Here is a 12120-nt window from a genome sequence, read left to right on the forward strand (position 1 = left end):
GTTAATTAAGGTATTTGAAATTAACGCGACTTAAATTAACGCGAATTGAAGGAAAAATTACTTCCCAATAAAGCAAATTAACGCGAAAGAGAGGGTAAAATTTCAAAATGAAGGAAATTAACGCAACGTACACAACAGGAACAAGTTTATTTCAACACTTGTAGGCGTATAATCTTAAACGGAAACAATGTTCATGGTACTTTTTCCACTTTGAGCGTTATAAATGATAGTGGCAGATAAAATAATGCTTTTTCCTTGGAGTCAAGAACGTCTGGACTGTAACAAGAAATTGGGGCCAAAATAATGGAAATTAACGTCATGGAAATTAACGCTCCACTTAATTAATGGTGCGGAAATTAACGTTAACAAAAATTAACGGGACTTAAATTAACGCGAATGTTTGAAATTTGCGTTAATTTCATGACGCGTTAATTTCCTATAATAAGGTATGTGGTTATTATTCATTTTGTTTCTTTATGAACTCTACTATATTTGTTTTATTATTGTGATATAAATACTCGGCACTTTACTTTAATCACTATTTTATAATGCTTTTCCGATTAAAATTTGCTTGGGTTTAGACAAGGCAGCACTGTGCCCTGATTCATGATTATTATTATAAACTGTAAGTGGGAAAACTTCATGCACAAAGTATGCTCTTAATTGTGAAAACCCTTTAGAAAACCCTCTAAAACCCAAGTGGTGATCGACTAAAATTGAAAAAGATCATCATTCAGAGACAATTAACAATTTAATGTCTCTATTTTTCCATATTCTCGAAACTGGTGCCAGTAAGAAATGTACAGAGACTACTTAAGAGAATTTGTATGTTGACATTCGGAGCTATGCTTGAGATTCACAAAGCTCGTTCCTAAGTGTTAAGCTTTTTCCTCCTTGTCGCTTCAGTTTAGCCAGCTGTAATAATTCAGCTTTGCACTTTCTCCTCAACTCTTGGTATGTCACACTAAAGGACTTGTAAAATTCCTCCACAGTTGTTTCCATATCAGCTCTGATGTTGGTGTTTTCGGGGGTGACTGCCTTTGGACTGATTTCTGGAAAGAAATTTATAGGAAAATAAATATATATTTAGAACAATCTAAATTAATTAACAAATTGTTTTTGTGCACTGGATGGGCTGCACGATCATACGCAACTCCTGATGGGCAATGTTGTAAAGCCGTCTGCGGAAGTGGCAGTTGTTAGTATGTTAGTTGTTATGTAAGCAAACTGTATGACTTGGCGTACTGTCGGAGCGAAAGAACCTGCCATTGATCAACTCTATGCTTGTAAAACGACAGTTAAACTATATCTGAGGATGAAATACTCTGTTACAAAGAATGCATGAAAAAGCATGTTAACATTGAGCAGCACAAAGTCTTTATTTTCGTCATAAATGGTACTACCCTCCCTTCCCAGTTAAGTAGGGGTAGCGTTTAATAGGAATTTCAGGTCAAATTGCCGCCATGATGGTGTTTTAATTACTGATGTTGCTTAGCAACTGTCCTAGACTGTATCTGCGTGTTCTGTCAATTCCTAGCGGAGATGAGTGGGATCTCGAAGAAAAAAAAAACAACTTTATTTATACACGGTTTGTGTTTAAAGCTAGAAGCTTGTGGGGCCGTGTATATGAAACAAATATAATATATTAAATAAACATAACATGGTTAAAAATCCCAACTGGCAGGCGGCAGACCAGTTGGCTATTTACAAGCATGACCGAGGATTTGAGCTCGGGGCAACCGAGAACGAATCCAGACAGTGGTCAGAACGGGACTTGAACCCGGGACCTCCAGATTTCAAGTCCGGCGCTCTAACCACTCGGCCACGCTGCCTCCCTCGACCCAAAACAGTCTTAGCAACCCCAGTTGTAGTAAGGTCCTTTCGACTTACTGTTGTTAGTTCCAGATATCTTCTTATAACATAAGGCCTGGTACAAAAGCCCACAGCACAGGAATACACCCAGACCAGCTAAACTGGCGTACATAGTCGTGACGTAATATGGACTGCTGGGCTCAAAGAATGTCACAGGTTCTTCTTCTACATCTTCCTATATTTAGGATAAACAATAATATAATGAGTTACATACACCATCAGAGGAAACTAAGAAGAGATAATAAGAGGGGTAAGGGAACTGAAAAGACATTTTGTCGTCGTCTACTACTCGACATTGGGGTCACTCCTCTGGTTTCATCACGTGTCCTATTTTTCCTTCTTCTCTGCGTCTGAACCAAACTGAACGACCACCTACCACTTCACTCCTGCATTTAAGGTTTTTTTTTCTGCAGGTTATCAAAAACTAACGCTACAGTTTAACATCGTCAACTGCGTGGAGTTATAAAGCAACACTGTGTTACGTCAGTAACATCACAACAAGTGGCCAACAATTGCAATGCAATCATCATCACTTTGTTACCCTCGGATGAAGAGTAGCAACAGCAAACCCGAGCACCAGAAGCACAGACAACGGGCAAGACCAGACCACACACCGGGAACCCATGCCCACCACGAAGCGTGTGAGCGCCCCGCGACCAACACGAAGAGCAGGAGACGGGGCCACGGACGCCACCGAGAAGACAGAAACAAACAGCAGATGTAGCAAAGGCAGAGAGATGAGTTTTCAAAACGATGCTTTGATTTCAGGTTCATTACCATACCATTACAAAATGAACATTCATGCTGCGCGTGCTAGTTTGCTATATAAATATATCATCGGAAGCGATTTAACTGGACGGGAAATGTAAAACATCAGCATGCAAGACGTGTAGACGCTGTGTTATAGTCCAGTGCGGCTTAGTACATCTTATAAAACATCACCTCGTTTCCCTGATCCTCATTTCCTTCCTGTAAGTAACCCGTCTGCACATCATTCGCTATGATCATTTTCTCCAGTTCTTCCGCCAAACCAACAGCATTCCCTTGTAGAAGAACGCCGTGAGAGATTTCTGCCTCCAACAGCTTGGCGACCTCAAACCAAGTTCCATTAAACAAGTCTTTACGTTTGAATGGTGTGTACATATCCACCAAGATCGATTCAACTTTGCCGTCTTTGAGAGCCTGGACAAGATCCTTTACATCCGGAAACGTTTTACCTGAAACAGAGTACAATTCATAATAATTATGTTATACTAAAAAGTGTTTACAATGATTTTCGTTTTCTGGAAAATGGTCCTTTTATAAAATTAAAAAAAAAGCATTATCAATAATTATGATAGCTAGCATTTCACAGTACTAGTTAAGGACTTTTGACGATACAGTATTTCAGCTTTAAATATTTATACATCGTTATGAAGTAATAATTTGATTTCAAGAATATTTATTCGTGACCGATTGCTATTGTATCACTAACGTGATAATTTATCAAAAACCATTTCAACAAGATTCTAAAGGCGTCTTACCAACACTGAGTTTGCCACTAAGGGTGCCAAGAGCAACGCGTTTTTCGGGTGAATCAGCTACAACAGCGACCTGCAATCATCATCGCATCCTTTATTTAAACATGATCAGTATTTATATACAATACATATTGGCTCGAACCCTGACCGCTCGATCAGGAGTCCAGCGCGCTAACCGTTAGGCCACCACGTCCTTCACAGAGGCAACAAAGGTACGCAAAGTTTGTTAGTAACATCACTGTTCTAAATTAATGCCAAAGGACACAACACGATGGCTATAATCTGCCTAAAGATTTGGCTTCTACCGAAGTACTCAGAACGGTCTGCGTGGACAAATATTAATTCCCATTACAATATTAGCCGTGTTGAAGCTCGTGCAAAATGCATATAATGACACATCTACCCACCATCTTATGTAGATGGATGATTATCAAGCCGAAGATCATATGATTTCAACTAGGACACGCCGAATCCATTTGAAATAGTGCCTTAACGTTTCAACTCGCAATACATGAAAGACTCATTAAAATACCGAGGATCCGTGCTCTGGAACACGCTATCAACAAAACACTTGTTTAAAGATCTGGCTTATGTTAACACGTCGAAAGGACCTTGTCCGATGCTAAAAACTTGGACCATTACTTTTAGGTTGATTTCGACCGAATTTTAATATTTTGTCTGTATCAGCAAGTTGGTAAAGCTTTTATCCATATCCTCTTTTTAAATAAAGGCAACTACTACTACTACTACTACTACTACGACCCCGGCCAGGGCTCAAACCCGGACCGTTCGATCCGGAGTCCAGCGCGCTAACCATAAGGCCACCGAACCTGCCACAGAGGAAACAGAGAGTCAATGTTGACTCAGCTTGGTCAGTTCTCAGAAACAGTTTCTAACGATGAGTATTCGTTACCGTTTTCATATCTGTTCCACTTGGTGATCCAATGGTCTGCTTGACTGTGATGACAGTCAGTAGCGATGCAAGAGCGCCCATGAACACAGAGAAGATTACAAGACCAACCAAGAACCAAATCATTGCGAAAATTTTGGCCGGGATGGACTTGGGGCAAAGATCACCGTACCTAAAAATCAACGAAAAGAGAGCACCCTCATTATAGTCACCCTATAGTACAGTCCACTCCTTCTTAACGAACATGCACCTTTTTAAAACGGACGCCTGGTGTTGATCCCGTCCTTGCCGTTTTTCAGTACAGTTATTTTACAGTAGCTAAACTTTAGAAAGAGTTTACTTTACTCTCTTACTTTAAGTGCAATATATTTTTCCTTCAGTGCAAGATATTAGGCTACAGTGTAAGTTGATTTTTCAGTGCAAGACAGTTTTCCTTTTTTGCAAGATATTTTTTTCCTTCAAAGTAAGATATTTTCTTTTAGTGCAAAATATTATCCTCCAATGCAAGATACTTTCCAATGCAAGACAGTTTTTCTTCAGTGCAATATGTTATCCATCAGTGCAAGAAATTTTTATTTAAGTGCAAGATATTTTCCGTGAGTGCAAAGCGGTTTTCTTTTGGAGGCGTATTTGCACGCTGCTTTGGTACCGACTAATCAATAATTGTGCAAGTTTGTTTACCCCACTGTTGTCATAGAAATGAACGACCACCAGAATCCTTGGCCGGCTCCCTTAATGAATTGATGCGGAAATTGTTCAGAGTTTTCTTTAGAATCCTGTTGGTATAAAAACAGGAGTTAAAAGAGCAAAGAGTATATTTCACTGAATTAGGTAATTATCACACACCAAAGCTGTTGGATATGCACTGGCGTAACATGTTTTTTCCAGATTTCAGTAGTAGATTTCAGCGATGTTATAATTTCAGTTTAATGTTCCCGGGTTTTTCGTCAAATTTCAATTTTCCCTGACATAAAATAAAATTCCCTAACTTTTCCCCGACCTGACAACAATTATATTGGTGAAGAAATTATTCTACATGACACGAGCGTGGGACAAAGAAAAAATCTGAGTCCCCGACGGGAATCGAACCCATGGCCTCCCAGAATACCGGTTGGGCGCTCTAACCAACTGAGCTACGTGAGACTCGCTGTGAGCTAGGCCATTTACTAGGTTGATATGTGACACGCGTCCTGCATACTGCTAGGATCAGCAATGTCGAAATCATCAAATTTGTAGTAAATAATAAAGATGGTAGATTTTAAGCTCGGTGATAAATAGTGAAGAAATTATTCTACATGACACGAGCGTGGGAGCGCTGTCCCACGCACGAGCGTTGTCCCACGCTCGTGTCATGTAGAATAATTTCTTCACTATTTATCACCGAGCTTAAAATCTACCATCTTTATTATTTACAACAATTATATTTTTCGCTGACTATTTTTTGACCTGTAGCACTCCTGGTTAATAGACTTAGAGGGACAGTATCAAGGCCCCGGACGCCCCACGCCAAGTCGCCAGTCCTCAGAAGAACGACAATGCAGGGACCAGGAGACCAGACGAACAACACTGGGCGGCAGGCCCAAGCCAAAGCGCCAAACGCCCAAGCGCCCAAAACGCCAAAGCCCACGCCCGGGAAATGAGCGCCAAAGCGCGAGCGCCCAGCACGGCGACTCTGGGTCCCAGAGTAGGCTTGTATCATGAGCATCACTTCGAAAAGTCAAAAATCAAAAGGGGAGTAAATTAATGACATGTTATCTGATTTGAAATGGGACACGCTAGAAACAAGACGAAAGAAAAAATAATAATAATAATAATAATAATAATAATAATAATAATAATAATAATAAACGAATATTTTTAACAGGATTAACCCATCAGTACTTGAAAGTACTGTTATCTTAGGGGTCCTGTAAGATTTTAAAAAAGTTAAAAAGGTAAAAAAGTCTTAAAATGTCAATTGAAAACTACAGTAGTCAAAAACATATAAAAGCTTATGAATAAAAATTACAAATAAAAATGTTCTTTAACTTTTTGTTTAAATAGAAGCCTAGAGTTCAGATTTCTCATGTCCGACGGTAAACTGTTAAAAACGGAGGCTCCTAAAAACGAAAAACTCCGCCGGCCAAACTCTAGCTTCACTTTCGGCAGTTCGATAGAGAAAAATCTGTTCCTGACTCTAATGTACAAACTAAGTCATAACCTAGTAGACATAACTACGGAAAATCACTTAACACGAAACAGTGAAAAAAGAACACGCAATAGCCATGCTTTTAAGTATAGGATGCCAAAAGTATCTAAGGACGTTTTTAAGTTTTCTTTTTTTTCCTAGATTAATAACAGAGTAGAACTTACTGCCCGCTGACTTAGTGAATTGCAAGTCATTATCGAATTTTAAATTAAATTTAGGGAAGCATGTAAACAAGTAATTTGTAACTAGGTATTTTTTATATTTTATTTATGCATGTAAATTTTGTTTTTTATTTTGTATCTATTTTTTATAGTTAATGTGATGTGTTAAACGATGTTATCAACTTAATAAATGTAGATGTAGAATGTATGTTACTAACATACCAGAAACCAAATGATAATCCCAGCCAACATGGCCAACAAGATGGTAATAACTGAAATGGGCCAAGATTGCAAAACTGAGCCACCCGCCACTTTGGTCAAAACCGCACTCAGATCTCCTTTCCGCGTCACCACAACTACTCCAGGAACCCGAATAACCGGTATAAACTTGCTGTATGCACTGTGTCCGTACGAGGTCTTTGTGACCGGGAAAACAAACTCGTCCGAATTACTCTCGTTACTGTAGACGAGCTTTGTTTTGTTGTATTCCTCGCACAAACCACAAGTTTCTATTAAAAGGTCTGATATCACTTTTGTCAGCCCGGAAGCGATACTGTTCAGGTCTAAGTCTTGTGGCTTGGCCTTGAGGCTTGACGGTACAGTGATGAATTCTGGGCATGGGCAAGTCTCTGTCAGTAAAGGAAGACAAATATGGAATAACCCTTAAGCAAAGAAATCAAACTCATTAAGTTAAACACAATAATTATTTTTAACGTAAAATAGTCCAGCAGGAAGTCAATTTGGAAAATTATTATAATGAAATAGGAAGGTGAAATCTTCCTCTCGAATTTAGGTGGTAAAGGGGAACAATAAAGACTGGATACATGTGTCATTAAGAGACATTTTACTGGGTGTGCCATTGTAGTATCACTAAACACATCTTATTAACCAAGCGGGAGGACCGTATACTGGACCGACAATGAAACAATCTGATTAGTTGGTTTTAGTTATCGACCTTCTTCTGTAAATAAGCATTATAATCTCTAATCAAGGATTTTTTGTGCAACGTTTCTCTCTCCCGAAAACCAAACTTTGAACTTTAATTTGCGTAGCGTGCGCTCATGAGAACTAGTCGACTGACATCAACTAACCCGCTAAACCGGAAAGAGTATAAATGGCGTGTTTCAAGTGTTATGTGTACTTAGTAGGATTGGATGAAAACTCAAGATATCTTTTTCACTGGAATTTTCACACGATATATAACGGCCTCGCAAGCTTTTAGCTGTAAAGACATCAGTTGCTTTGTCTTCGTGAACTTTGTACCTGATTTTGCACATTTAATGTTAAAGTAGAAGAAAATTCTTTAATTACTATTAGGACAGGCCTCGCAACATATGAACCAAAAGTTTACAGCAAGCACTAAAACACGTACTTTATTTTTCATTTGCAAGGACATAAAGAACCTACCTCCATAAACGACATTGCTGAGTTTGCCAAGACCCTCTAAAGTGACAGCCGCTATTTGGATTTTGTATTCAGCAAATGGTGAAAGTTCCGTCAGAAGATGCTCGGTATAATTACTGCAAATGACGATCCTCGTGCTCACTGGATTGTCGCTGGTTTGTCCATTGACTTTCACAAGTTCGTACACCAATTCATACCCCTTAATGTCTCCCTTAACACCAGTCATTGAGCTGGGATCCCACTTGACCTGTATTGTCGTTAATGACCTCCTAATGGATGCACTGATCTTAGGACCGGTCTCGTTAATCACCGGAGCTGCTGAAAATAACAAAACACACACACATCAATGTTGAAAATTTTCAATGGTAAGTTTACGATAAATGATATAGCACAGCCACATTGAAAACGCTGCTTGCTTTTTGGCCAAACGTAGAAGTTGACGGGAGTTTACCCTTTCACTCACAGAGTCATTGGTCGAGATACTGTTTCTGTGTCTCTTACAAGATGAAAGTATTCTGGAAGGTTATATGATATCAAGCATTACTGATGCAATCCTGTTTATAATGCTGTACAACGTGGTTCTAACTTTTAAGCCTGCGAATGAAACCCTGAAAGTTTTACCGTACAAATAATAGCCATTGAACAGTTCCTTCATGTGATACTTGTGAACAGGTTAAAGTCTCTAGATTAAAACCCTTCTAAGTGACCATTCAAATGAAAGCTGTTGAGCGGTACATCCATGAAGTACTGCTTATTATACTCTTCAAGGTGGTTTTACTATTACGTCTTGGATGAAACCCTGGTGCTTGACGATTCAAATGAAAGCTAGTGAGCAGTACTTTCAGGTTGTACTATCCACTGGGACTTTTAAGACCCTGACGTTTGACGATTAAATAAATAAATAAATCAACTTTGTTTAACGAGGGTTGCACGTAACAGTCTTGCAACTGACAAACCTGTGGCCCTCGGATTCCCAATCGAATTGGAATTTAGAAGTGTTGGTTTTTGTGGAGGGAGGAAAACCGGAGAAGCCCGGAGAAAAACCCTCGGAGCAAGGACGAGAACCAGCAACAAACTCAACCCACATATGACGTCGGGTCTGGGAATTGAACCCGGTCCACATTGGTGGGAAGCGAGCGCTCTCACCACTGCGCCATCCCTGCTCCCCCTATTGATTCAAATCAAAACTACAAAAATTACTGAGTATTTCGTTTATGTTGTGTTGTCTGTTTCACGATTTGTTAAGAAAATTTGAATTGGAAAAGGCAGCAGAAAAAAGACAAAAAAAAAACAGGTATAAAAAACCTCGAAACACTTGTTCACCTTTTTCTATTGTGAGACATCCGGTAGTGTTCCCCAGCCCTGCCATTGAGAAAGCAGCTATTTGGATACAGGTGCTAGAAACCACAGTGGTATTTGTTATACACGGTCCAATAACAATTGTTGTATTTGTATCACTGAGGAACACGATATATCCTCGTACCAGGCCTTCTGGAATGTCGGGTATAGGTTCCCATTGGACTGTAACGGATGACGAGCCGTCACTGCTAAGAGATGACTTTGGCGGCGGCAGACGTGTCTCGGCAATAGCTATGGAGGGAAACGATGGATGCAGCGTTTTAGGCTTTTATTATTTAGTTTCCGTAATATAAAGGATGACTAAGCTTTCTAGCTCTTTCTCCAAAATGAAACTTAGTCTATCACACAGGAGGCCTTAAGTTGAGTCAATCACCGTTTTGCATGACTAAGCTTTCTAGCTCTTTCTCCAAAATGAAACTTAGTCTATCGCACAGGAGACCTTAAGTTGAGTCAATCACCGTTTTGTTTGACTAAACTTTCTTGCTCTTTCTCCAAGATGAAACTTAGTCTATCACACAGGAGACCTTAAGTTGAGTCAATCACCGTTTTGTTTGACTAAACTTTCTTGCTCTTTCTCCAAGATGAAACTTAGTCTATCACACATGTACAGGAAGCCTTAAGTTAAGTCAATCACCGTTTTGCGTGCAAGATCATACATTTAAAGAGATGAGGTCACAGGATAAGCGAAGTGTTGTATGATAGAAGAAGAAGAAGAAGAAGAAGAAGAAGAAGAAGAAGAAGAAGAAGAAGAAGAACAAAAAAGAAATAAAAAGAAAAAGAAGAACAACAACAACAACAAACACAAGGAGGAGGCAGGAGGAGGAGGAGGAGGAGGAGGAGGAGGAGGAGGAGGAGGAAGAGGAGGAGGAGGAGGAGGAGGAGGAGGAGAAAGTAGACAATAAGACGGCAAACAAATAAAACCGTGAAATGTTTCTAAGTATAATCTCTTCTGCGGATATCATGTCAACTTCGAGTAACATTCGACCGTTTGTATTAACCATGCATAGCACGCAGTTGATTGTACATCGCTACGCGGTTTATCAATTTTCTAACACTGCCGTGCCATCGGATGGACTGCCCTAGTTATTTTCCCTGACTACGACTGAAAAAAATCACAACTTACTGTCTTCCTCGGTGTAAAAATAAAAACAGTTGCTCAGTCTTCCATCGCCCGCCTCTTTCGTGATCACACTAACTCGTATACAATATTTAGAAAACGCAGCGAGGTTTTCAATCTCAACTGCTGTTAAGTTTGAACCAACAGTGAAGTTCCTTATGAGCTCGCCCTCCAGTTGTGATATTTCACGCTTCTTTCTGTTCTCTCTGCGTCCTTGGTTTAAAACCAACACGCGGTAACCAAGCAAAGTATTGTTACCAGAGTAAGGCGTCCAGTGGATCACCATGGACGTTGAAGTTGTGTTTATAGTTGTCACGTTAGACGGTGGGTCTAATCCTGAGCCTAGAGAGTGTTTAAAAAAAAAAAGAGTTAGGTTGGGAAACGTAAATGATATTTTATATCAAAATACATGTGTATCTTTTATCTATTATTTCCACTACGGAGTTTTACAACATATCCTGATGGAACCCTAAGAGCTTGAGAAGAATTCTACATGACAAAAACACGATCGATTGTTACGTGGTGTCACGTTAAAATTCTCACCTAGAATAACTTTACAGTCAAAACACCTCAAGTGTTCCTGTCAAGAGTGGATTAATGATTCCATTATTAAAAATTCGATTTCATTCTTTGCTCCAATATTCCATTCTTGAATTGAATATTTCAATGTTTTCTCGTCATTTTGTTTTCACGTTCTTTTATTTCAACCATATGATAATACCAAAAGAGAGGCGAGATAATAATTCAGTGCTACAGTGTTTTTACTCATACATCTCGCCATGATAACCGGTTCCCAACGCGTTAAAATGTATAAGACGAAATAATGTCATTAGCACTAACTCTGAGGCTGGTTGTCAAGGAAAACCCCTTAAAGTAAGAAACGAACTGAACGGTGTCTCATCTCCGTCATCATATTCAAAAAAACATCCACGAACCATTTTTTTTTCTCCAGAACGACACTCAATCAAATTTCAAAAACACTGGAAATGGTATTTCATATCCGAGTAGACTTTGAACGGGACGAATGCGGAGTGAAATGGGAGTTCATAAAATCTGAAGGATAAACTATCAAAACTCACTTATATTTGACTTACTTCCAAAGATTATCGAACGCTGACTGCACGTATCAAATACACCAGAAATGAGATAGGTCCACAATGCATACAGAGAGCTAGATATTATGAAGTTTCTAAAGAAATCATCATAATTATTAAGGGCATTATGTCTATACTTGCCTGGGCATTCTTGAAAATTGCAACCCTTCTCTTCCAGACTAGTACCATTAGTGCATCCAGAAGGAGAAAGACATGTTCTATTTCGAAATTGTAAACCTTGATCACATGACTTGCTGCACGCACTCCAATCACTCCATTGCGTCCAAACAATACTGTTGTTTTTACCATGACTACCTACTGCAAAACAAAGTCAAGAAAGAGAAAGCTATTTTATTAAAAAACGAAAAAAGTGGTTTACGTCAATTTCACCATTTTAACTCCCTACGCTTTATCTCGTTTCCTACAGTAGACAAAAGAAAAAATTTTAACGAACGCTATTTTTTTCTACTCTATTTTCCTTATCTATCTGTCGCT

The 12120-nt window shown here is 39.2% G+C and overlaps 1 protein-coding gene across 1 annotated transcript in view; it reads right to left on the reverse strand.

Moving 5' to 3' along the window:
- Positions 1–290: 290 nt before the first annotated feature.
- The window catches only part of LOC144637525 (uncharacterized), a 38916-nt gene continuing 27086 nt past the window's right edge, over positions 291–12120 (reverse strand). The window contains exons 22-32 of the mRNA XM_078496596.1: positions 11767–11943; positions 10538–10873; positions 9379–9645; positions 8059–8373; positions 6874–7280; positions 4984–5078; positions 4306–4474; positions 3396–3465; positions 2815–3089; positions 1891–2047; positions 291–1052 (exon numbers count right to left, since the gene is read on the reverse strand). Coding sequence (XP_078352722.1) covers positions 844–1052; positions 1891–2047; positions 2815–3089; positions 3396–3465; positions 4306–4474; positions 4984–5078; positions 6874–7280; positions 8059–8373; positions 9379–9645; positions 10538–10873; positions 11767–11943 — 2477 coding nt within the window. The 3' untranslated portion in view covers positions 291–843. The remainder of the gene's footprint in view (positions 1053–1890; positions 2048–2814; positions 3090–3395; positions 3466–4305; positions 4475–4983; positions 5079–6873; positions 7281–8058; positions 8374–9378; positions 9646–10537; positions 10874–11766; positions 11944–12120) is intronic.

The sequence above is a fragment of the Oculina patagonica genome, chromosome 14, assembly GCF_052425735.1.
Source record: "Oculina patagonica isolate OP01 chromosome 14, crgOcupat, whole genome shotgun sequence".
NCBI classification, from domain to species: domain Eukaryota; kingdom Metazoa; phylum Cnidaria; class Anthozoa; order Scleractinia; family Oculinidae; genus Oculina; species Oculina patagonica.